Below are 27,939 nucleotides of genomic sequence, written 5' to 3'. Positions count from 1 at the left end.
CTGACTCTTCAGCTGATCTTTGGGGACTGCTGCTTTTCTTCTCTCTGGAGTAGCTGGAGCTACACTGCCTTTCACCAGCACTTCATGAACAGGGAGCTGTTGAGGAGGAATGTGGAAGGTTAGGGAAAAAGGGACCAGTGAGGAAAGACACTGTCTTTTGGAAACACACATTCATGGTCAGTCATCTAAGCAACTTCCTTGTTTAGCAGGAGGAAAAGAACATAATTTAGATTGTCATTCCTAGAGCTCCTTCTGTTCTCAAAACAGAAAATGGAAGACTTTTCTAATAGGCCTCTACACAAGGGCTCTGGTGTTAATTGCAGAGCCAACTGTCTCTCCTTGACTCTCATAGTCTCTTTCCACTCTTCCAACCCAGCACAAGCTGTTGCCCCTCTACATTTCTTTCCAATTCCCAGACGAAGTATGGGGTCAACTCTGTTCCTTATCATTGGCAATGTAGCAAAAGACATGCAATAACTTGTTCTGCAGGTCCTGAAGTCAGACCAACCTTGTTTTATATCCAGATTCCCGTACTTCCTCTTTGACCCTGAATAAATTCATTAATTCAACTGGTATTTATTGAGAACTTTTACATCTTCAGAAACATTACAGTAAGTAAGACAGATGTAGTTACTCTCCTCCTTACATGGTCTAGTCGGTAAGACAAATATAAACAAGTTAAACCTACAAATTGTAATAAGTGCTGTAAAGAAGGAATACAAGGTGCTTTGAGAGTATATACCAAGGCAGACAACCTATTAACGGTGTTAGGAGAAGGCTTCCTGAAAAATTATATTTAGGGTGAGCCCTGAAGGGTGAGTAGGAGTTAATTTAGTTGCGGGCAGGAATAGCTTTCCAGGCAGAGAGAACAGGAATATGTAGAAGTCCAGAGTCAAGAAGGAGTCAGGCATGATCAAAACACTACAAGAACATGATATGGCTAAATTGTAATAAGCCACAGGCCTTCCTTTGTAAGACGAAAATAATCATAGAACCTACCTCAAGGGCAGTTGCTGTGATAAATAAGAGCATCACCAACTCAATGGACATGAATCTCAGCAAACTCCTGGAGCTAGTGAAGGACAGGGAAGCCTGGCGTGCTGCAGTCCATGGGGTCACAAAGAGTCAGACAGGACTGAGCAACTGAACAACAACAAAGCTCAAGGGCAGTTTCTGTGAAGATTAGATAAGATGATATATGGAAAGTGTAAAGTACTTACTATGCACAATTCCTGGTGCATAGCAAGTGCTCAATAAATGGTAGCTATTGCTATTATATTTAATTCATTACTTATTATCAGTAGTATTAATTTGAAGACATATTTCTGAATGAACGTATGTATCACTCCATCCCCTCTCTCTATGTATGATTCTGCTGGGATTTTACAAAGGACAAATACCATAAAGTAAGGTGGTATATTGAGACAGCCATGCCATGCAAATGCTGGCATCCTACTAAGAACACATAATGAGAGCACCCACTTGGAAACTCCACCATCTAATGCATCTGGTATGAAGCAAACCAACAGAATCTGTCAGCCCTCACCCAACTTCTATTTTAGTTATATTTTAGCAGTGCATTCTGGGGTCCCAGGAGCCTCCCTTCTTTAGATTCCCATGACCATATCATGAATAAACGGTATCACCTGGGTCCCACATATCCAGGAACCTCCATCTTCATTTTTCTTCCTTATAGTTGTCCACTGTGAGCCCCATCCCAGTCCTCTTTAACATGCTACATACTGAGACCCCTAGTAAACCTGTGGTGGCAGATGCATGTTTCCCTGTCTGTTTTCAATTTCCCTGTGTCATCCAACTTTCTAAAATCCACTATACCATCCTAACCGCCTAACACTATATTCTATAGGTTTCTCCAGGCTCCCACCTTAAGCTATTACATTCACACCCAATAGATTCCACAACACTCCTCCAATATAAACTCAGGGCACAGCCTCCTCACTCTACAATCTGAATGTCATGTATATAACTAGGACAGATGTACTTGAAGAGTCCATACCCAAAGCCCCATCCAACTCATGTTAAATTGCCCACTTTCTCTGCTTCTGCTTCTGGATTGCCAACATTGCTAGATAAAGTTATGAAAATTGGGTCATCAAATGACTCCGCTATAAATATAGTCTTATCTACCTCAAATAGACCAGCATTTCCCGACTTGATGTCTTTTTATACATTTAATCTTGATTCTATCTTGCATTCACCACAGTCCATCATAAAAATCCCTAATATCTAAACACCTTTATTTTGGTTCAGTGTTAACCAAACTTCTCTGGTAAGCACCTGGTATAACTGTCTAAGAATACAGACTCTAGGTTCTATTAGGTCAGTTCGGTCGCTCAGTTGTGTCTGACTCCTTGCAACCCCATGTATCACAACACGCCAGGCATCTGGTATCATCACCTCATAGCAAACAGATGGGGAAACAGTGGAAACAGTGTCAGACTTTATTTTGGGGGGCTCCAAAATCACTGCAGATGGTGACTGCAGCCATGAAATTAAAAGACACTTACACCTTGAAAGGAAAGTTATGACCAACCTAGATAGCATATTCAAAAGCAGAGACATTACTTTGCCAACAAAGGTCCACCTAGTCAAGGCTATGGTTTTTCCAGTAGTCATGTATGGATGTGAAAGTTGGACTGTGAAGAAAGCTGAGTGCCGAAGAATTGATGCTTTTGAACTGTGGTATTGGAGAAGATTCTTGAGAGTCCCCTGGACTGCAAGGAGATCCAACCAGTCCATCCTAAAGGAGATCAGTCCTGGGTGTTCATTGGAAGGAATGATGCTAAAGCTGAAACTCCAGTACTTTGGCAACCTGATGAGAAGAGTTGACTCATTGGAAAAGACCCTGATGCTGGGAGGGATTGGGGGCAGGAGGAGAAGGGGACGACAGAGGATGAGATGGCTGGATGGCATCACCAACTCGATGGACATGAGTTTGGGTAGACTCCAGGAGTTGGTGATGGACAGGGAGGCCTGGCGTGCTGCAATTCATGGGGTGGCAAAGAGTCAGACACGACTGAGCAACTGAACTGAACTGAACTGAACTGAGGCCTCCCTGTCCATCACCAACTCCTGGAGTTTGTTCAAACTCACGTCCCTCGAGTCGGTGATGCCATCCAGCCATCTCATCCTGTTGTCCCCTTCTCTTCCTGCCCCCAATCCCTCCCAGCATCAGGGTCTTTTCCAATGAGTCAACTCTTCGCATGAGGTGGCCAAAGTATTGGAGTTTCAGCTTCAGCATCACTCCTTCCAATGAATACCCAGAACTGATCTCCTTTAGATTAGACTGGTTGGATCTCCTTGCAGTCCAAGGGACTCTCAAGAGTCTTCTCCAACACCACAGTTCAAAAGTATCAATTCTTTGACGCTCAGGTTTTTTCACAGTCCAACATGACCAATGGAAAAACCATAGCCTTGATTAGATGGACCTTTGTTGGCACAGTAATAACTCTGCTTTTTAACATGCTATCTAGGTTGGTCATAACTTTCCTTCCAAGGAGTAAACCTCTTTTAGTTTCCTGGCTGCAATCACCATCTGCAGTGATTCTGGAGCCCCAGAAACAAAGTCTGTCACTGTTTCCACTGTTTCCCCATCTATCTGCCATAAAGTGATGGGACCAGATGCCATGATCTTCATTTTCTGAATGTTGAGCTTTAAGCCAACATTTTCACTCTCCTCTTTCACTTTCATCAAGAGGCTTTTTAGTTCCTCTTCACTTTCTGCCATAAGGGTGGTGTCATCTGCATATCTGAGGTTATTGATATTTCTCCTGGCAATCTTTATTCCAGCTTGTGCTTTTTTTTTTTTTAATATAAATTCACTTATTTTAATTGGAAGCTAATTACTTTACAATATTGTATTGGTTTTGCCATACATCAACATGAATCCACCATGGGTGTACATGTGTTCCCCATCCTGAACCCCCTTCCACCTGCCTCCCCATACCATCCCTCTTGTGCTTCTTCCAGACCAGCATTTCTCATGATGTACCCTGCATATAAGTTAAATAAGCATGATGACAATATACAGCCTTGACATACTCCTTTTCCTATTTCAAACCAGTCTGTTGTTCCATGTGCAGTTCTAACTGTTGCTTCCTGACCTGCATATAGGTTTCTCAAGAGGCAGGTCAGGTGGTCTGGTATTCCCATCTCTTGAAGAATTTTCCAGTTTACTGTGATCCACACAGTCAAAGGCTTTGGCATAGTCAATAAAGCAGAAATAGATGTTTTTCTGGAACTCTCTTGCTTTTTCCATGATCCAGTGGATGTTGGCAATTTGATCTCTGGTTCCTCTGCCTTTTCTAAAACCAGCTTGAACATCTGGAATTTCTCGGTTCACGTATTGGCAAAGCCTAGCTTGGAGAATTTTGAGAATTATTTACTAGTGTGAGATGAGTGCAATTGTGCAGTAGTTTGAGCATTCTTTGTCATTGCCTGTCTTTGGGATTGGAATGAAAACTGACCTTTTCCAGTCCTGTGGCTAGTGCTGAGTTTTCCAAACTTGGTGGCATATAGAGTGCAGCACTTTCACAGCATCATCTTTCAGGATTTGAAATAGCTCCACTGGAATTCCATCACCTCCACTAGCTTTGTTCATAGTGATTCTTTCTAAGGCCCACTTGACTTCCCATTCCAGGATGTCTGGCTCTAGGTGAGTGATCACACCACCATGATTATCTTGGTCATGAAGATCTTTTTGGTACAGTTCTGTGTATTCTTGCCACCTCTTCTTAATATCTTCTGCTTCTGTTAGGTCCATACCATTTCTGTCCTTTATCGAGCCCATCTTTGCATGAAATGTTCCCTTGGTATCTCTCATTTTCTTGAAGACATCTCTAGTCTTTTCCATTCTCTTTTTTCTCTCTATTTCTTTGCATTGATCGCTGAGGAAGGCTTTCTTATCTCTCCTTGCTATTCTTTGGAACTCTGCATTCAAATGCTTATATCTTTCCTTTTCTCCTTTGCTTTTTGCTTCTCTTCTTTTCACAGCTATTTGTAAGGCCGCCTCTGACAGCCATTTTGCTTTTTTGCTTTTCTTTTCCATGGGGATGGTCTTGATCCCTGTTTCCTGTACAGTGTCACAAACCTCCGTCCATAGTTCATCAGACACTTTATTTATCAGATCTAGTCCATTAAATCTATTTCTGACTTCCACTGTATAATCATAAGGGATTTGATTTAGGTCATACCTGAATGGTCTAGTGGTTTTCCCCCACTTTCTTCAATTTAAGTCTGAATTTGGCAATAAGGAGTTAATGATCTGAGCCACAGTCAGCTCCTGGTCTTGTTTTTGCGTACTGTATAGAGCTTCTCCATCTTTGGCTGCAAAGAATATAATCGATTTGATTTTGGTGTTGACCATCTGGTGATGTCCATGTGTAGCGTCTTCTCTCGTGTTGTTGGAAGAGCGTGTTTGCTATGACCAGTGCCATCTCTTGGCAAAACTCTGTTAGCCTTTGCCCTGATTCATTCCATACTCCAAGGCCAAATTTGCCTGTTACTCCAGGTGTTTCTTTACTTCCTACTTTTGCATTCCAGTCCCCTATAATGAAAAGGACATCTTTTTTGGGTGTTAGTTCTAAAAGGTCATATAGGTCTTCATAGAACCATTCAATTTCAGCTTCTTTAGCATTACTGGTTGGGGCATAGGCTTGGATTACTGTGATATTGAATGGTTTGCATTGGAAATGAACAGAGATCATTCTGTCATTTTTGAGATTGCATCCAAGTACTGTATTTCAGACTCTTTTGTTGACTATGATGGCTAGTCCATTTCTTCTAAGGGATTCCTGCCCACAGTAGTAGATATAATGGTCATCTGATGGATGGCATCACCGACTCAAAGGACGTGAGTTTGAGTGAACTCCGGGAGATGGTGATGGACAGGGAGGCCTGGTGTGCTGTGAATCATGGGGTCACAAAGAGTCAGACATGACTGAGTGACTGAACTGAACTGAACTGAGTTAAATTCACCCATTCCAGTCCATTTTAGTTCGCAGATTCCTAGAATGTTGACGTTCACTCTTGCCATCTCCTGTTTGACCACTTCCAATTTGCCTTGATTCATGGACCTGACATGCTAGGTTCCTATGCAATATTGCTCTTTATAGCATCAGACCTTGCTTCTATCACCAGTCACATCCTCAATTGAGTATTGTTTTTGCTTTGGCTCCATCCCTTCATTCTTCTTGGTGTTATTTCTCCACTGATCTCCAGTAGCATATCAGGCATCTACTGACCCAGGGAGTTCCCCTTTCAGTATCCTATAATTTTGTGTTTTCATACTGTTCATGGGGTTCTCAAGGCAAGAATCTTGAAGTGTTCTGCCATTCCCTTCTCCAGTGGACCACATTCTGTCAGACGTCTCCACCATGACCCGTCTGTCTTGGGTGACCCTACACAGCATGGCTTAGTTTCATTGAGTTAGACAAGGCTGTGGTCCATGTGATCAGATTGGCTAGTTTTCTGTTATTATGGTTTCAGCGTGTCTGCCCTCTGATGCCTTCTCACAACATCTACCATCTTACTTGGGTTTCTCTTACTTTGGACGTGGGGTATCTCTTCACGGCTGCTCCAGCAAAGCGTGGCCACTGCTCCTTATCTTGGATGAGGGCTATCTCCTCACAGCTGCCCCTCCTGACCTTGAACGTGGAGTAGCTCCTCTTGGCCCTCCTGTGCCCACACAGCTGCCGCTCCTTGGACTTGGGGTTGCTCCTCTCGGCTGCTCCCCCTGACCTTGGGCGTGCGGTAGCTCATTTCCGCCACTGCCCCTAACCTCAGAAATGGGGTAGCTCCTCTAGGCTGCTCCTGTGCCAATGCAGCCTGACACTCTTGGTCACCGCACCTGACCTTGGGCGAGGGGTAGTTCCTCTCGGCCACACTTCTATGCTCTATAGGACTTCCTATATCAGAATTTCCAACTGAAAGACTTGGTTATCTACATCAATGTTTCTCAAAATGTTTGATCTGAGGTGTCCTTACAAACTTAAAACCTATTTAAGACCTCAAAGAGCTTTATTTATGTGGGTTATAGTTATTTGTATTTAGCATATTAGAAATTAAAATTCATAAATTTTAATTATCTATTATTTCATTTAAAGTAATAACAAATCCATTGAAATTAACATAAATTGCATTTTTATGAAAACATTATTCTCAAAAATTTAGTGAGTGGTAATATTTTACATTTTCCCCAACCTCTCTGATGTCTGCCTTAATAGACGACAGCTGGATTCTTATATCTGCTTCTGCATTCAGTCCATTAACTATTAATATAAGTTATTTTGCCTAAAGTATAGGGAGAAAATCTGGCCTCTCCTAGATCTGTAGTTACAAAACAAAGGACCTCACGAACCCCCAAGAATCTTTAGACTACTCTTTGAGAATCACTGATCTGTATATTTAAGTACCCTAGTGATTCCTACGGAGAAGGCAATGGCACCCCACTCCAGTACTCTTGCCTGGAAAATCCCATAGATGGAGGAGCCTGGTAGGCTGCAGTCCATGGGGTCGCAAAGAGTCAGACATGACTGAGCAACTTCACTTTCACTTTTCACTTTCATGCATTGGAGAAGGAAATGGCAACCCACTCCAGTGTTCTTGCCTGGAGAATCCCAGGGACGGGGGAGCACAGTGGGCTGCCGTCTATGGGGTTGCAGAGTCGGACATGACTGAAGCGACTTAGCAGCAGCAGCAGCAGCGATTCCTATCATGAAAAGAGGTGGCAAACACTGCATTAGTTCATGTGAGATGTTATGAAACTTCACTTGTCGCTAGCCCTCAGCTCCAGACTGTTCCAGATAAGGTATTCTCTGGTCTATCTCTGTAGATAAACCTCCCTCATGGTTTACTAAGACCTACCCTCTGTCCATGGGGTCTCATAAAAGAGTCAGATATGAATTAGCAACTAAACAACAATAACAAGCAATCTAGCAATTGCTTCCTAGCAATTAAAAAAAATATTGCTTAATTTGGCCTTTTTCTTTTAAAGAAAACATGTTTTTTCCATTTTAACCATTTTTAAGTGTATAATTCTGGGGCATTAATTATAGTCACTCAGGGTAATGCTGAAAACCCTTCAAGTTAGCTTCAACAGTAGGTGAACCAAGAACTTCCAGATGTACAAGCTGGATTTTTAGAAAAGGCAGAGAAACCAGTGATTAAATTGCCAACATCCATTGACTCATAGAAAAAGCAAGGGAATACCAGAAAAACATCTACTTCTGCTTCATTGACTAAGCTAAAGCCGTTGATTGTGTGGATCACAACAAACTGTGAAAAATTCTTAAAGAGATGGGAATACCAGACCACCCTACCTGCCTCCTGAGAAACCTGTATGCAGGTCAAGAAGCAACAGTCTAGAACTGGACATGAAACAATGGACTGGTTCAAAATTCAAAAAGCAGTACGCCAAGGCTGTATATTGTCACCTTGCTTATTTAACTTATATGCAGAGTACATCATGCAAAATGCCGAGCTGGATGATCACAAGCTGGAATCAAGATGGCCAGGAGAAATATCAATAACCTCAAATATGCAGATGATACCACTCTAATGGCAGAAAGCAAAAAGGAACTAAAGAGTCTCTTGATGAGGGTGAAAGAGGAGAGTGAAAAAGCTGGCTTAAAATTCAACATTCAAAAAACAAAGATCATGGCATCTGGTTCTACTTCATGGCAGATAAATAGGGGAAAAGTGGAAACAGTAACAGATTTTATTTTTGGGGGCTCCAAAATGACTCTTGATGGTGACTACAGACACAAAATTAAAAGATGCTTGCTTCTTGGAAGAAAAGCTATGACAAACCTAGATAGCGTATTAAAAAGCAGAGATGTCACTTTGCCAGCAAAGGTCCGTATAGTCAAAGCTCTGGTTTTTCCAGTAGTCAGGTACAAATGTGAGAGTTGGACCATAAAGAAGTCTGAGTGCCACAGAATTGATGCTTTCGAGTAATGATACTTGAGCAGACACTTGAAAGTCCGTTGGACACCAAGGAGATGAAACCAGTCAATCCTAAAGGAAAGCAACACTGAATATTCATTAGAAGGACTGATGCTGAAGCTCCAATACTTTGGCCACCTGACAGGAACAGCCAAGTCATTGGACAAGACCCTGATTCTGAGAAAGATAGAGGGCAAGAGGAGAAGGGGACGACAGAGAATGAGATGGTTGGATGGCATCAGTGACTCAATGGACATGAATTTCAGCAAATTCTGGGTGACAGTGAAGAACAGGGATGCCTGGTGTGCTGCAGTCCATGGGGTCACAAAAGGTCAGATGCAACTTACCAAGTGAACAAGTTTTGTTGTTGTTCAGCTGCTGTCATGTCCGACTAACCTAAACAACAACAATTATAGTTACAATGTATAGAACCATCATCACTATCTATTTTCAAAATTTTTCATCACCCCAAACAAAAACTCTGAAACCATTAAGCAATAAATCCTCATTACCTCCTCCTCCTAGCCTCTGGTGACACCGTAATCTAATTTGAATTTTCCTATTTTGAACACTTCATATAAACAGAATCATAGAATATGTGGTGTTTTATGACTGGCATCTTTCATGTAACAATGTTTTGAAGGCTCATCCATATTTTAGGATGTATGATTACTGCATTTCTTTTTATAGCTAAATAGTATTCCATTGTATGGAATGTACCAATTTTGTTTATCCATTAATCAATTGATGAACAGTTGGGTTCTTTCAATTTTGAAAGAGCTATTATGGACTATTATGAATAATGTTGCTATGAACATTTGTGTACAAGTTTTTCTGTAAACACGTTTTCATTTCTCATGAGTGTATACCTAGGAATAGAATTGCTGAGTTATATGGTACATCTATGGTCAAGCATTTGAGAAACTGCCAAACACTTTTTCAAAGAGGCTGTGCCAGTTTACATTCCCACCAATAATATGGGGGGTCCAGTTCATATCTTCACTACCATTATTTATTTTCCATCTTTTTTATTGTAGCAATCCTAGTGGTTGTGAAATGGTATCTCACGGTAGTTTTGATTTGCATTTTACTGGTGACTAATGATGTTGAGCATCTTTTCATGTGCGTATTGGCCATTTGTGTATCTTCCTTGGAGAAATGTCTATTAGATTATCTGTCCATTTTTAGTAGAGTTTTATGTATCTTTATTATTGAATTATGAGATTTCTTTATGTATTCTGTACACAAGTAAATGGTATGAGGTAGAGATTCTTTTACATGTCTATGCTAAGTGTCATGGCTACATATGTTGAAAAGACTATTCTTTCCCCATGAATAGTCTTGGCACTTTTGTGGATAATCAACTAATCATAGATGTATGGGTTTACTTCTCCATTCTCAATTTTATCCATTGATGTATATGTCTATCCTTATGTTAGTACCACACAGTCATAATTACTGTAGATTTGTAGTAAATTTTTAAATCACGATATGAGTCCTCCACTTTATTCTTTTTTTTTTTTTTAATTTTTATTTTTACTTTAGTTTACTTTACAATACTGTATTGGTTTTGCCATACATTGACATGAATCCACCACGGGTGTACACGCGATCCCAAACATGAACCCCCCTCCTACCTCCCTCCCCACAACATCCCTCTGGGTCATCCCCGTGCACCAGCCCCAAGCATGCTGTATCCTGCATCGGACATAGACTGGTGATTCGATTCTTACATGATAGTATACATGTTTCAATGCCATTCTCCCAAATCATCCCACCCTCTCCCTCTCCCTCTGAGTCCAAAAGTCCGTTATACACATCTGTGTCTTTTTTGCTGTCTTGCATACAGGGTCATCATTGCCATCTTTCTAAATTCCATATATATGTGTTAGTATACTGTATTGGTGTTTTTCTTTCTGGCTTACTTCACTCTGTATAATCAGCTCCAGTTTCATCCATCTCATCAGAACTGATTCAAATGTATTCTTTTTAACGGCTGAGTAATACTCCATTGTGTATATGTACCACAGCTTTCTTATCCATTCATCTGCTGATGGACATCTAGGTTGTTTCCATGTCCTGGCTATTATAAACAGTGCTGCGATGAACATTGGGGTACATGTGTCTCTTTCAATTCTGGTTTCCTTGGTGTGTATGCCCAGCAGTGGGATTGCTGGGTCATATGGCAGTTCTATTTGCAATTTTTTAAGGAATCTCCACACTGTTCTCCATAGTGGCTGTACTAGTTTGCATTCCCACCAACAGTGTAGGAGGGTTCCCTTTTCTCCACACCCTCTCCAGCATTTATTGCTTGCAGATTTTTGGATCACAGACATTCTGACTGGTGTGAAGTGGTACCTCATTGTGGTTTTGATTTGCATTTCTCTAATAATGAGTGATGTTGAGCACCTTTTCATGTGTTTGTTAGCCATCTGTATGTCTTCTTTGGAGAAATGTCTATTTAGTTCTTTGGCCCATTTTTTGATTGGGTCATTTATTTTTCTGGAATTGAGTTGCATAAGTTGCTTGTATATTTTTGAGATTAGTTGTTTGTCAGTTGTTTCATTTGCTATTATTTTCTCCCATTCAGAAGGCTGTCTTTTCACCTTGCTTATGTTTTCCTTTGTTGTGCAGAAGCTTTTAATTTTAATTAGATCCCATTTGTTTATTTTTGCTTTTATTTCCAGAATTCTGGGAGGTGGATCATAGAGGATCCTGTTGTGATTTATGTCAGAGAGTGTTTTGCCTATGTTCTCCTCTAAGAGTTTTCACTTTATTCTTTTTCAAGCTTTTTTGGCTATTCTGGGTCCCTTGCAATTCCATAAGAATTTTAGGATCAGCTTGTAAATTTTTACAAAGAAACCACATGAGATTTTGACAGAGATTATACTGAATCTGTAGATCAATTTGGGGTTGTTTCCATCAATCAAGATGGTGTTGCCATCTTAACAATATTAAGTCTTCCAGTCCCTGACCATGGGATGTCTTTCCATTTATTTAGGTCTCCTTTAATCTTTTTCAAGCAGGCCTTAGACTCATTCATTTTTCCTTTCCTCCTCTTTCAAAGAGTATTCCTCTGGCTCTGAAAGTTATGTCCTTTCTCTGCACACTTGATCCCAGCTCATTCACACAGCTTTTCCCTTTCAATACGTCCAAATTTCTCTAGTTCTTAAAGAACTTCCTAGACATACATGTAACGGAGAAGGTGATGGTACCCCATTCCAGTACTCTTGCCTGGAAAATCCCATGGATGGAGGAGCCTGGCAGGCCGCAGTCCATGGCGTCGCAGAGTCGGACACAACTGAGCGTCTTCCCTTTCACTTTTCACTTTCATGCATTGGAGAAGGAAATGGCAACCCACTCCAGTGTTCTTGCCTGGAGAATCCCAGGGACGGGGGAGCCTGGTGGGCTGCCGTCTATGGGGTCACACAGAGTCAGACACGACTGAAGCGACTTAGCAGTAGCAGTAGACATACATGTAAAGGATGGAATCATGAAGGAAAACATCAAGAAGTTTATAAACTGTTAAATATTTTAAAATTAATAAAGTTAAAGGTTATAAAAACTGGGAAAATGTTTTCCAGAAAGTTTTTAAAAGTTACTATCATTAATATACTGACTATAGGACCCATACAAATATATAATAAAAGCACCAAGCTTCCAATAAAATATGGACAAATAAAACATATAGTTAGTTCACAAAAGGTGATAGCAACTTGTAAAACATACAAACATACTTCAACCTCAAAAAGTATTAATGAGATGCAAAACAATGAAATGTATTTTCCTTGTGAAATTAAGAAAGTTTAGAAACATAATAATACTTAAAACCAATGAAGATGCAGAGAATGAGGCTCTGTCATATACTGGGAAAATACTAATGATGCAACTTGATAATATAAATCCAGAACTTTAAACTTTTTCATGCTTTTTGACCCAGTAATTCTACTTCTAATAATGCAATTGATGTTCTCTGCAACATATTTATAAAACAAAAAGAAGAGAAAAAGAAAACTAACTTTCCAACAATAGAAGAATGGCTACAGATATGTACATTATTATGATCAATCATTATGCAGTCCATTTAAAACTACGTTGATGAAATCCTAATGACACAGAGACATTCTTTCAGGATAATTTAAAGGGAAAAGCAGAATATGCAATTGTATTACACAACTGATGATCTCAGTGATCTCAATTATGTAAATATACATACATACAAACATATGAATAGAAAAAATAATAGAGGTATTAATAATTGAGCCAAAATAATGAGCTCTTGTCTCTGAGCAGCTTCTTATTATCTTTATCTTCTACATTTTTCTGTATTTTTTAAACTTTTCTACAGTGGGCATGTATAATTATCTATAATGCCTTGAGGCCATTATAGTATTTAATAAGTCCCCCATCAATGGGCTGTTGCTTCTAGTCTTCTGCTGCTATGACCAACAACTCAAGTGAATATACTTACACGTTTATCTTTGTGTATGTATGTGAGTATATCTGTAAGATAAATTTCTAAAGGTGAAATGTTCTGGGACAAATGCGATGGGCATTTAAATTTTGATAGTGCCAAATGATCCTTCATCAAAGTTGTACCAACTTATACTACCACCAATAATTTATGAGGGTGCCTGTTTCCCCAGGATCTTATCAACAAAATCAACAATTGTTTTATCTTTGCCAATGAAATATAAATGAAAATTATACTTGTTTAGCTTATTTGCATTTTATGACTCAGATAAAGTGATTTTCTATTTGTTTAAAAACCATTTGGATTTCTTCAACCTCTTCATTAAAAAAAAAAAAGAAAGAAAGAAAGACTGACACCCGTAGAGGGTAATATATTTAAGGGCACATGCCTAATTAGTGACAGAATCAAAACTGGCTCCATAATTTACTGAACATGAATCCTAGACTCTTTGTATCACATCATTTTGTCTTTACTTGTATCACAAATTACCACCTGATCATACACTGCTTCAGTGTGCTCTCTTCATATCAGGATCGTCAGCTCTATCTTCCCAAATGGGTTGCAAGAAGAGCCATAAAAGTAAAAGAAGGGGCTTTGCAGATGGCAGACTTGGATTTGCAAACTGTATGTTGCACAATCTTCTGTGACCCTTTAGCAAGGCTCAGTTTCCTCATCTACAAAAAGGTGGCAATAATACAGGACTAAATGACAATATGGCTGTAAATAACCGAGAATAGTGCCTGGCACAAAGATACTTCATAAGTTGGACACACACGCATACACAGGTTTCTTAATGCCAGGATCCAGACCAGCAAGTTCTCTAAAATTTTTTTTATCATACCTGACACAGTACTTAGTAGGTGCTAATGAATTTTCGTGAACTTGACTTGAGAGGGCCTCTAGTGTAATAGAGGTTGAAAAAGCAGAGAGAAATCCTATTTTCTTGTAGTCTGCTATCCTCTTGCCCAGAACTCTATTGTTTGTTCCCATACTCAGTGATTGACTGCACAGTCATGACTCAAACCTTTTAGCTAACTGACAGAGGAAATAATCACCAGTTTCCCCTCTCCCCACACTACTCCTCAAGGCAAATATAGATGGGGAGGGCAGAAGTCCTAGGCTAATAAGGCCAAGTCTTCTGGTGGTTTTGATAACTTTTAGGAGTTCAGTGGCGAATGTATTATATGAGCTGCTTCTATATGGTGGGAAGCAACCTAAGGAAATGTAACATGGTCAGATTTGTGTTTAAGTAAGATCATTCTGGCATTGAAACATGTATGTTATCATATGTGAAATGAATCGCCAGTCCAGGTTTGATGCATGATACAGGATGCTTGGGGCTGGTGCACTGGGATGGCCCAGAGGAATGGTATGGGGATGGAGGTGGGAGGGGGGTTCAGGATGGGGAACATGTGTACACCCGTGGTGGATTCATGTTGATGTATGGCAAAACCAATACAATATTGTAAAATAATTAGCCTCCAATTAAAATAAATAAGTTTATATTAAAAAAATAAGTAAGATCATTCTGACTGCAGTGTGGAAGATAGATTGTATGGATGGGGAGACAAACTAAGAGGCTACTGTACTTATAGCATTAGGAAAGGATCAGGGTTGGGGAGCTGGAGGTCAAAGGTATAGGAGAAAGAAGGGATGATGATGGATGGAGCCAAATCTCTAAGGAGTAAGGAAGAACTTGACTCCATAGCACAGGTGGAAGAATACATTTATTGGCAGAAGGGAGACACTGACATTGAAACTCAAGAGAAGGGGGAAGGAAAGGTAATTTTGTAAAGGGGACTGGGTGGAAAGGAGATTGTGAGGTTTTTGACTTGATGCTTTTGTCATTCAAAAAGAACTAGGAGGCAAGGTTATCTCCTTGAACCTGGAGAGGAAGATAGTAGGCAGCTGATTAGGGACACTTAAAAGGGTTTCTAGACAGCTGAATTTAGAGATTATAACTTTGTTGCAGCTCCAGTCCACAGAGTTGTGGTCTTTTCTTTTTAGTATATCATGGGTTGCTGTCAAGAAAGTATCATTTGTGGAGGAGTACAAGCAGAAAGCATATTGCTGAGGAAGCTAAGGAATGAAGAGAAGGGTGAGGGGAACTGTAGGCAGCAAGTACAAACCACACTTGAGGTTTAGCAGAAAAGAGAACAGAGATAAGGTCATGGCTTGAGAAAGAAGCAAATAAAAGATACTTTTTGTTTATTTTTAGGTAAGAGAGACTCTAAGATCTAAAAAAGATGCCATGCATGTACTCTAATGGAGGTCATATAACATAGTTTTTTTTTTTTTTTTTTAGTTTTTTAAATTAGCTTTGTTTTTTTTTTAATTTCTCATTTTTAATCTATTTATTTATTTTTTTTAATTTTTATTCCATGTAATTTTTTTTTTTTAATTTTAAAATCTTTAATTCTTACATGTGTTCCCAAACATGAAACCCCCTCCCACCTCCCTGCCCATAACATCTCTGTGGGTCATCCCCATGCACCAGCCCCAAGCATGCTGTATCCTGCGTCAGACATACACTGGCGATTCAATTCTTACATGATAGTATACATGATAGAATGCCATTCTCCCAAATCATCCCACCCTCTCCCTCTCTCTCTGAGTCCAAAAGTCCGTTATACACCGCTGTGTCTTTTTTCCTGTCTTGCATACAGGGTCGTCGTTGCCATCTTTCTAAATTCCATATATATGTGTTAGTATACTGTATTGGTGTTTTTCTTTCTGGCTTACTTCACTCTGTATAATCGGCTCCAGTTTCATCCATCTCATCAGAACTGATTCAAATGAATTCTTTTTAACGGCTGAGTAATGAGTTCTTAGAAACCATTAACAAAGACATTGATACACTAAGGGAAATGAAAAAAAACACAAGGAAATGAAGGAACACAAATGACTAATAAGGATTAAGCATATATGAAGATGACTGAGTTGCCTGGGCTCTTAAAAACTATGTTAAATGCAAATATAGTTTTAAAACATAGTTTTTAAGAGCCCAGGCAACTCAGTCATCTTCATATATGCTTAATCCTTATTAGTCATTTGTGTTCCTTCATTTCCTTGTGTTTTTTTCATTTCCCTTAGTGTATCAATGTCTTTGTTAATGGTTTCTAAGAACTCATTTATAACCATTTGTCATGCAAAGTGAATGAAATACCATATTCTATTACCCTCAACTTACTATGGTCCTTTGAACATGGATGGACCTAGAGAGTGTCATACCGAGTCAAGTCAGTCAGTCAGAGAAGGAGAAATATATGACATTCCTTTCCCTTATATGTAGAATCTAAAAGGAAATGATACAAAAGTAGCAAATGTGAACAAGCCCTTTCTCCTACCAAGGCTGAGATTCTGACTTTATTGTAGAGGGTATCAGTTCAGTTCAGTTCAGTCACTCAGTCGTGTCTGACTCTGCGACTCCATGAATGGCAGCACGCCAGGCCTCCCTGTCCATCACCAACTCCTGGAGTTCACTCAAACTCACGTCCATCGAGTCGGTGATGCCATCCAGCCATCTCATCCTCCGTCGTCCCCTTCTCCTCCTGCCCCCAATCCCTCCCAGCATCAGTCTTTTCCAATGAGTCAACTCTTCGCATGAGGTGGCCAAAGTACTGGAGTTTCAGCTTTAGCATCATTCCTTCCAAAGAACACCCAGGGCTATCTCCTTCAGAATGGACTGGTTGGATCTCCTTGCAGTCCAAGGGACCCTCAAGAGTCTTCTCCAACACCATAGTTCAAAAGCATCAATTTTTCCACGCTCAGCTTTCTTCACAGTCCAACTCTCACATCCATACATGACCACTGGAAAAACCATAGCATTGACTAGACGGACCTTTGTTGGCAAAGTAATGTCTCTGCTTTTGAATATGCTATCTAGGTTGGTCATAACTTTTCTTCCAAGGAGTAAGCGTCTTTTAATTTCATGGCTGCAGTCACCATCTGCACTGATTTTGGAGCCCCCAAAAATAGTCTGACGCTGTTTCCACTGTTTCCCCATCTATTTTCCATGAAGTGATGGGACCAGATGCCATGATCTTCGTTTTCTGAAGGTTGAGCTTTAAGCCAACTTTTTCACTCTCCTCTTTCACTTTCATCAAGAGGCTTTTTAGTTCTTCTTCACTTTCTGCCATAAGGGTGGTGTCATCTGCATATCTGAGGTGATTGATATTTCTCCTGGCAATCTTGATTCCAGCTTGTGCTTCTTCCAGCCCAGCGTTTCTCATGATGTACTCTGCATATAAGGTAAATAAGCAGGGTGACAATATACAGCCTTGACGTACTCCTTTTCCTATTTGGAACCAGTCTGTTGTTCCATGTCCAGTTCTAACTGTTGCTTCCTGACCTGCATATAGGTTTCTCAAGAGGCAGGTCAGGTGGTCTGGTATTCCCATCTCTTTCAGAATTATCCTACCATACTATTATTATTTATGTATTCCAGAAACTATTGGCTTAAATGAGACTCTGACCTTCTGTGCACAAGTACAGAAGTATGGCATTTCCTAAAACTATCCTATTCTGAATTCTGTTCTTTGCTGCTTACACGTGTTTGTGTTTGCTGTTTCCTCTGAGATACCCTTTTCCTTAATCTCTACATGTCCATATTCTAGCTCATTTAAGGCCTTGCTTGAATGGTTACCTACACTTCATCAGGTGGAAAAAATGAAAAGTAAACTTAGTTCAGAATAGTTCTATCTTTAGGATTCTCAGTTGGTGCCTCAAAGAACTTGTAAGGAAGCCACTGTATTAAAAATGAATTTGGGTATCTTGAAACGTATTTCAAAGTACTCACACTGGATTTTTCATACACTTCTATTTGGATCACAGAAGGAAATGAGAGGATAAAACCAAACTCTCTAGGCACCACTGAAGAGACACAGAAGGAAGTACCTTGAAAAAAAGCTTGTTTAATGGCAAAAGCAGAATCAGATACCTGCTCTTGAATTCTGCCTCTTCCAGTTAGTCATGTGACACTGAATGAATAATTATTTTAAACCTATTTTCTCATTGGTAAAACAGGATAGTGACTAGTCATAGTGCCTGACACATAATAGGCATTCAATAAATCTTTATTGCTGTGCAAAAGAAGATTCAGTGAGGTGAACTAACTTGTACAACTTTATAAATCTAGAACGAGACCCCCAAATTCTAGCATATCAAAATCATTTTGCTGTTTTAGTTCTCTGAAAATATGTAAACTATTCATGATCCTTCTGGCACATCTCTATACTCAATAATCATTAGTTGCCCCTATCCTGACAGACATCACTACACTAACACAGAGCTTTCTGTTTTGTTTACTTGTGAATACAGCAGCATTTCTCATTTGAAATAGAGGATTTTGAAATACTTGGTACATCAACTTACCTCATCTGAGGAAGGCTGAATTAATCCATCTTTGACTCTGAAGGATGCGGAGATCCAGAAAGCAGAACAGTGCTTCTAGATCCTATTGGTCTTAACTGTGCTGAGTGTGGTCAAAAAAGAAAAAAAAAATATCCCATTTTACAGTTACCACACAGGAATTTGTTTCCCTATCATTTTGGTCCACATACCCCTCTATTTTCCACAAACGGTTCTCATTTTAAAGTTGAGTCCAAAACCAATTATTCTGAAAATTTGCTTATTGTGGTCAGGCAGGTTGAAAAAAAATGAATTGGGACACCAGTGTAATAGGGGGCATCTGAACAGAGTGGAATGAAGTGGAACAGAAGCTAGAAGATATAGGTGCCCTTGTGTATCTATTTCCCTCTCTGGACCTTTATTTTCTTACTATAGAGAGATAGTCTACAGGGTCTCTAAGACCCGTACCATCTCTAGCATTGTATGATTTTATAAGCCTCCCCTACAAATACACACATATACACACACACACTGAGGTATCAGAATATAAAGGGATGTATGGGTGGTGAAATGGTAGTTTGGAGAAGGGGAAAAAATTGCAGGCAGGTACGTTTGAGCTTAGCACATCCAGTAGAGTGTGGAAGATAATGCAAAGAGAGGGCGGAAACACATAATAAAAGGTTTACTTTGCTAAGGATAGGGTCCAAGCAAGCCTGTATCGCTAAAGCCTTTGAAGGCCAACCTCCATGTTTTATTATTGAAAACCTACCAAGAACTGAAAATGAACTAACAAGACTGCAAATGATTATATTAACCACTTTTTTCCCCCACTGAAATGTATTTAGCGAACTAGACACAAGCTTCTACTTGCTTTGCTACTGGCATGTAGGAAAAAGCAGCTACAAAGAAAATAATCACCCTTTCACTCTTCTGTTAGCTTTTGTAGTTTTCATCACAAGAATAAACCATTATAAAACCTACATCTCAAAAAATGTCACGTGTTACATAAGAGTTAATAGAAGACAATATTGCCTTCTACTTACTATAAACTTTATCCAGACCAGACAATTTAAATATTGGCCTAATTTGGGCTTTACAGTTATGAAAAATCAAATGGGAGGCTACCAATTATTTGCTTAAAAGTTGACTTAACAAAAGCGGATTTATATTTACCTTGATGTTTTGTCATGTATATAACGCAATCAAGTAACCAAGCTGTAAGAATCAGATCCTTAAACATGTTTTTTCATTTTCTGCAGAGTTCCAGAATAAGAAACATTGCTCTGAGTGCCCCTGGGCAAAAGATAAAGGAGGTTACAGCTTGTAGAAGTAGTAATTAGAGCCAATTACAACTCGACTTACCTGCTTTGTCATTAAAATGCCTGTCAGACTTCTCATTTTTCTAAACAGAGGAAAAGAAAAGGTATAGTTTAATGGGGGAGGGCTAGCTAAAGGGAAGGGATTTCTAATTCTGTTCAAACTTACTGTGTAACCTTAGACAAACACATCGCCTTTTGGCTTCAAACTGTGGTTTTCTCATGTCTAAACCATTAAGAGCTGAAAAGGACCTCAAGAAATCAACTGGTCAGGCCTCCTGCATCCAAGAAAGTTAAGGTATTATTATAGTCCCATTTTCCAAATGAGACATGAAAGACTCAGATAAGTTGACTATAATTTATCTTCTGCCTCCCCAGTGCAATAGATTTGGTCTTTTAGCTTAACTGTCATGAGAAAAATGTAGTTATTCTCCTCACTTTTTTCATATGTGGTATACAGGTTAACACATAATAACCACAAAGTACTTTGAAAATACGAAGGGAAGCTTGTGATACTAGCCCTTGGACTAGATGGGTCTCAAGAACAAGTAACAAGAATGGATTTAGCCCTTTGAAGATTAGCTTGAGGAAGAAGTAGAATTATACTTAGCTTAGTTAAATGGACCAAACTTACTTTCTGCAAATATGTATACAGGATAATTAGAAGTAATGAAAAATTGTGAAACAGGAACACCACTATGGATTTTCCACTAGGTTTAAGAAAGTAAACAAAAACTGAAGTTTTGCATGTAACGTCAGAAATCCTGAACAAAGCGGACTCCTTGGGGAAGGGTAAAAGGAATAAGGTTTTTCTCACAATTTAAGAAGTTCACTGTTCTATACAACTTCTAATGATTTTGCCTTTTGTCCTTAAAATTGTTAGTAGTCTGGTCACTGAATGCCTAATTACCTATCTTCCTGTCTGCAATCTTTCTTCACGTTACATTCTAAACCATTCAAATTAACCCTGCCCAAATCACTGTCTTTACCTGCTACTTTGAACACAGCTGCCTCACAATCCCTTGTTATCCTCTGTATTGAATTACCCATTCAGGATTTCAAGACCCTCCATCAATCCACTCTAATTTAGTCTCTTCCTGATCCTTCTCTACCTTTGCTCCTTTCCATTCACTTTCTCCTCATATACCTGAAACAAACCCCATCCTTGCATATGTCATCTTTCTTCACCTTTATTGAAACTCAACACATATTTGATGTGAGGTCTGCAGGGAGGGAGCCAAGTCTATTTAATAAAGGAGATTGGTGCCAAGCTCCCCCTCCCTGTTTCTATCAGGGAGGAGAAGTGAGGGGATAATGTTCAGGAGCAGAATGTTGAAGAATGCTGCTGGGTAGAGTCTGCTTGAAATATGGGGCAGTTCTGAATATTAAGAGGCTCTTCAGTATTTTAGGATTCGTCTCATGCTTTCATTCCTTCAATTAAAGCTTTATCTTTATTGTTTTTAACAAAGGCCTCAATTGATACGCTGCTTTCCTTGTCACACCTCCCTTGGTGAAGGTATGCAGTGGTCACTATCAGATTCCTAGACTGAGGGGAAGAGTGATTCCCATAGTTAGTGAAGTGGGCATAATGTATCAGGAAGGTTATTCCAAAGAGAGGGTGGCAGTGTATATGTAAAGAAATTTTACATCAGCACATACTCTTGAGGAGTAAAACTCTTAGGCAGGGGCAAGAAGGACCATTCTTTTATTAGATCCGACATGAGTGATGTGGGCAGTTTGGTTCCTGACAGATATTAAGCTTAGAAACAGTATATATTTTGGATTTTTAATTTTTATTCACTTCCATATAACAGCATATATAAAATGTTGCACAGACAAAAAGCATTTCTGAAACTTGGTCACTCCTTTTAGATTGGCACAGATTACATATTTTTCAAAAAAAAATCAATGGTGGAAGAATTTTCATCTCTTTTAAAGCTAGATTTGATTTGGAGATAGCCAAAAGTCACTTGAGACTAAGTCTGGTGAAACATGGTGGGGAATAACCTGAATGTAATTGTTAGTGAAATAAACATGTAAAAGGATGACCTATTTTACTGTTAAAACATCACACAACATGCCACCCTCAAAGGAAAATTTTTACTGGGATATGTAACTGAAAGTTTTGTTTAGGGTACAGAAATATGTATCTGGTTTTATGACATTACAGGGAGAATGGGCATAGCTAAGGGAAGACTGCAAAATATTCAGCTTCTTTGGAGGCCAGGTGATAATTTCCATCAACCTGCTAGTGCTTCAGGATGATAAGCACCTTTCGTATCAACTGTGGAGTGGTAGGTCTGCTTGACTTAAATGAGTGACACAGCTGTTGGGAAGCAGGAAATGGTGCTGGATTACACACAGACAACCAAAACTAACAAACACACACAGGATTCCTGGTATGTAAATTATTTTTGAGGTTTGAGATCTCCTTTTACAGAATTTAGTATATAACAGATTCAAAAAGCAAACTCCTTGACCTCCCAATATTAAATAACTAAATGTGCAAAAGAATCACCATTAAATAGCACATAAAAAGCTATACATTTTCTATGAAACATTATGTGCACAGATTTTCAAAGCTGTGAAAATGCAATAAAGAGCACAACACATTTTGGTCACTTTATTAAATGACATTAAATAGTTTAAGTTTCAACTACTAAACAGCACTTTGAATGGTGAAAACACAGATAGTATTATTGTCATACTTGAATGCTTCTCTTTAAAAACACAATTCCAGTCCTTATGTATATTACAAAACAGCCTTAAAGGAAGAAGTGACATCTTTTCTACAGTACTTAAGATACTCAATACGGAACTGAAAAGCAGTCTAACAGAAACAAAGGCAAGTCTTCACAGCTGTATGATTTCAGCAGCCAAAGCTGGATGATGGACTGAAACATTACTATACAACTGGGACAAAACATATACAATATCACAATACTAAGCAAAAACGCTTTACACCCGAAGAAATAAAACAGGTTACAAAATGTGGAGAATTTAGCAGGCAAAACTGTATTACAAGCAACATTTTAAATCATTTTTTTAAGCCATTGCAACTATTTAAAACATCTAAAACAAATATAAAAATGAGCCTTTTAGTATCTTATTGACATGACTTTATCTTTAAATATTTGTTAAAGCTTGATGTTATACTCAAAGTACATATTATGTAGCTAAAATGTCAAGTGAAGATTGTATGCAAACTGATCCAAGTTTTATCCCAAACTATTTCCAATTAACCTTTCTATGTATTATTCTTTAAGTCATAGTTTCATTCATGATGAAAAAGGTTTAGAAGGTTGCCTAAAATTTTGACATCTATGTCTTTGAGCAAGTAATCAGACCATGGTGAAAGTTCCCAGGTTGAGTAAATCAGGTTTAAAGTATTCTGGACTTGTAGAAATACCAACTGATAACAGCTGGCCAGCGTATACTGTCTTCAAATATTTATTTCACAAATCTTATCTTTTTCATTTCTTCTAAAGTAAAAACACATCCCCCTAGTGAAATAAATTTGATTACATGGCTGGCATAATATCCAACTATGGGAACGTGGAGGGTGGATCCACCAAACCTCAAAATTCTTAGTACTCTTAGTACTTAGTACTCTTGAATGTTCTACCACTAGTTCTTTCAAGATAAAAGTGGACATCTCTTAATTGTCCAAACAACTCAAAACAGTTTTAGCTAATGTTAAACTCATTCTAACTCAGTGATACCTAGAGCAAATCCTCCACCCAGCTTTTTTTTTTTGGGAATTTGTTAGCTATTTCCACTACATGTTACATCGCCATCTCAAAAATGGTTTCGCCATGTTGAGTTGACTCTCATAGTCTAACAATCTTTTTCTTTAAGAAACTCAAGCAACCAAATTGTACATGAATAAGCATATAGGTCATTTTTACAAGCCTGGATTAAGAAAAACAACAATGTAAAACCTCATAAAAGGGCATTAGATGAATTTTGATTAGAAAATTGCCTCACAGATCTAAACTAAAAAAAAAAAAACTGAGCTTGAAAACAGAATTTATGTAAGAAAATACAGTTGGGGAAAAACAACATACTGATGAGAGAAAAGAAGAGGAAGAGCATAGAAGCCAGTGATCCTTATCTTTAGGAGGAATTACTTCACAATACTGACAGTACTGGGAATTGTTTTAAAGCACATTCCCCATGTGAACTTAAAGTCAGCAATGGTTCTGCCATTTTGATGTTGTTTATAAAACAGGGTGTGAAGCTAACAACCACAACGTCATCCTTAACCTCCTAAAATGCTAGAACTTGATTTTGTTAGTCCACATCCCACTGCCAGCAACAGGATGAAGCACTAGCACTGGCACCAAGCAGTTAAGAGATGTGCCTTATATTAGTGCCAGGAGAGAGAAAACTCAAGTGTGGAAGATAATCCACGACCCTGAAATTTTACCAGTAATTACTTCAGCACATATAACTGAAAATAAAAATGGCAGAAAAGACTAAAGAAGAAAAAGAATTCTCTTCTTAGGCTGTACTTAAGGCTGTTTATACAATGCTAAGATAACTGTAAGACTCCTCCAAGTTTTAGAGCAGTAGTATTTAACAATATTGCACACAATTCTGTGTCAAAGATAACCAACCCTTAGTTTCTAACTTTCAGTCACAGAGATGATATAGCAGGAGCCCAGTTTCAGACTTCAGTCAAAAGAACATTAAAACCATTTCAATCACTTTAGTCAAGAAATGGATAAGTACAAAAGTATTCCATAACTTGAGGAATCAACTCTAAGAACTCAGCTGTGTGTCTTTATATGTAAAGAATGAATATATAAATCAGTATTCTTTCATAAATTCATTAATTTATGACAATTTTATGGTCACTAAAAGCAGGCATAAAAATTTAGAGAGGAAACCTGTGGAGTTGTTACTGTTATGGAAGGACTTGTTTTCACTGAAAACAATTTGAAAGATCTTCTGTACTCAATGTGTGTAAGAAGATTCTAGGCAACATCACTGACAAATGTCAGGAAGAAATGGTATGCCCTATTAAAAAAAATTTTAAACTAATATGGAAGATTGGCATTTAAGGGGACCAAACTATTTATACAGTTGAGTTCTGTTAAGTCATTGATTCCTAAAAAAATAAAAGATCTTTCTATGATTTTAACAATCTTTTAAGCTTTTAGTGCAAAATCACATTGATTTCCCTGGGGAAGGTCCTGGATTTTTGCTTCTCATTGGGGGTGGTGCACGTTGTAATGGTGGTGGCTGCATACCACCAGCCACTGACTGATACATTCCTCTCATATCAATCTGCTGGTAGTTAGAAGGATTCATGATTAAATTCGGAGGCTTTGGCATCATGAGGTGACCCAGTGTTGCTTGTTGATAAGTCATTTGCTGCTGCTGCTGCTGATTGTACTGTTGCTGGAGCCTTCGGTTCATAAGTATTCGCTGAACACAGCTGATTAACTAAGGAGAGAAAAGGGAGCTGTTACAAGTGCATGACCTGTCTCAAAGAGGCAGTATCAAATTTTGAGTTAAAATCAATTTGTTAAGGGGGTACCATACCAAAAGAAAAACATATTATTGTTATCACCATTACTAATTTGATGGTATTCACAGGACCATTACTGTAGAAACCAGTTAGTAACACCATTTAGGGCTAAATTCTCTTAATGACTTGACTATTGTAGTGCAAGCAGCATTTAAGTTGGTTGCTATAGTAACCTGTCCTGCACTGTGATTAGTCTCAAGTATTAGTTACAGCACTTTTTTGTCAAGTCTCTTTCATTGTCCTTCTTTTGAATATTTCACATGATGACAGACAAATAAACACTTTTAGTGACAAACACCAAAGGGAAAAGGCACTTGCAGTGGGAGTAATTCCTACCTGCCTACCTAGAATGTATCAGATTTCCTAAGATAATTTAAAACCACATAATTCTACAGTGCTTTCTAAGTAAAATTCATGCCACAGAAATTGATTCCCTGGTGTCAAGAGTTGAAATTTCCCAGTGCAAGGTAGATGGCTGCCAAACAACCATGCTAACAAAGATAATCAAGGATTCTGGAATATGTTAGCCTTATAGAGAATTACATAATTTAGTAGGAACCTGTGTCATATATCATTTATAGCTCCACTTGTTATCTCAAATTAAATATATTAAAAAGTATACTTATTTCTGGAAGTTGTTTAAATTCAGTAAATGTGGTAAGAAAAGTCTGGCAAAAATTCCTTTCTAGATGTCCAGAATACAAAAGTAAAATTATACGGAAGAGATGCTATGTAAACTTCAAGGAGATTCATTTGGGAAGCTGTTGCTCATTTGCAACAAAATATATTACCTTTATTTGACATTACTAGGTTTATGAATAAAATTTCTTCTGGGAATAACCAATGACCATCCATCCAACCACATGTGGGAACAGATATCAACACAGATGTCACACAAACTCGTTATTATAAATTCAAGAAAATTAAACATAACCTAGAGATATTCTGAATTCTTACCATCTGTTGTTTTGTCAACACGTCATTGTAGATTGCCTCTCTTCGTTTGACATCAAGCTCCTGGCTGGCTTGTCTACTTAATGCTAATGCCTGTACCTGGGCCTCTGAGAGATTCATGTTTTCCTTCCACTAGAAGAAAAATTTCTATTTACTACTTATTGCAGTAGAATTGAAGAAAATAAAATATTTATGGTCCTTAAAGATATTCAGGGTTTTTAAAGTTTTCTTTTCCCCCTTTCTTTTAATCTTTTCTAAAGACGATGATGTAAAAGCAAGGCACTAAACTGTCCACTGTTGTACAAGGGTTAGCTATGCCTAGAGAAAAACTATTTGGATTTAATTCATGCAACTGGTAATTAAAATGTGTTTATATAAACAACACATACATTTCCATGATTAACTGATTTCCCAATTCTTTGATTTTACATTTGTCTTTTGTATCAACATCTAGATAAAACTGAGATATATAGCTTGGCACTATTATACGGTTTACCAGTATTTTACTATTGTAAATCAAGTTATAAGAATTACAGTCTTTCCCCCACAGAAGTAGTGAAGCAAAAAACAAAAATCAGAATGAATGGTGGGAATAAGAATTCCAAGTTGGTGTAAGACAATTGCCAATTAACTTACTACAGCTGAAATTATATCTTCAAGAGGCTGAATCCTCACTGCTGTCACACTGTTTGTTGCTTCCACAACTTTTTCTCTTCCTTGATTAATGAGGTCCTAGAAGAATGCAAGAAATAACTTTATCAGGGCACATAAAAGACAGCTTAGTTTTAAAAGTACAGAGAGCCTTTCTCTTGCCAATATACAGCATGTGGCCTTAAAAATCTTTAAGTAATTGAAAAGTACAGCAAAATTCAGCGTCAATAAAATGGTGTAAAACTCATCAGTGAGGGTCTTGGTTAGGAAGATAAAAATTGGGTTCTATTGCACCAATAATTTAATAATTTAAATGACTCCATAAGCACATTTTAAAAAGAAAATCACAGATTCAATTACATTGTTTAATTACTGGTATATTAAAACCCAGTCTTTCTTATTTAACTCATCATTGATCCTATTTTTAAATTATTTCATAATACTGTACATTATCATACACTTAAAGTTGCATCTTCACTGCTTTAGAATGTAGATCAATGTGTGTATTTATCCCACTTTCAAACATAAGTAATTTATTTATTCAAAATATTTTATAACTGAAGAAAGTGCTATTTCTCTAGCCAGTCAGCTACCCTATTGTTTCTTAATTAAAATAATTCAAACTATATTAATTCAAGGCCTGATTTCTTTGTACTCTGAACAAACCACATTTTATTATAACTACACTGGTTCAA

General features: G+C 38.3%; 1 protein-coding gene across 1 annotated transcript in view; it reads right to left on the bottom strand.

Moving 5' to 3' along the window:
- Positions 1 to 21,932: 21,932 nt before the first annotated feature.
- The window catches only part of ATRX (ATRX chromatin remodeler), a 214,071-nt gene continuing 208,064 nt past the window's right edge, over positions 21,933 to 27,939 (bottom strand). The window contains exons 32-34 of the mRNA XM_068963358.1: positions 27,230 to 27,325; positions 26,597 to 26,725; positions 21,933 to 25,554 (exon numbers count right to left, since the gene is read on the bottom strand). Of these exons, the coding sequence (XP_068819459.1) occupies positions 25,276 to 25,554; positions 26,597 to 26,725; positions 27,230 to 27,325 (504 nt within the window). The 3' untranslated portion in view covers positions 21,933 to 25,275. The remainder of the gene's footprint in view (positions 25,555 to 26,596; positions 26,726 to 27,229; positions 27,326 to 27,939) is intronic.

The sequence above is a fragment of the Capricornis sumatraensis genome, chromosome X (assembly GCF_032405125.1).
Source record: "Capricornis sumatraensis isolate serow.1 chromosome X, serow.2, whole genome shotgun sequence".
NCBI classification, from domain to species: Eukaryota; Metazoa; Chordata; class Mammalia; order Artiodactyla; family Bovidae; genus Capricornis; species Capricornis sumatraensis.
The sequence above is the reverse complement of the archived record's forward strand: the minus strand, read 5'-3'. Positions and strand labels throughout refer to the sequence as shown.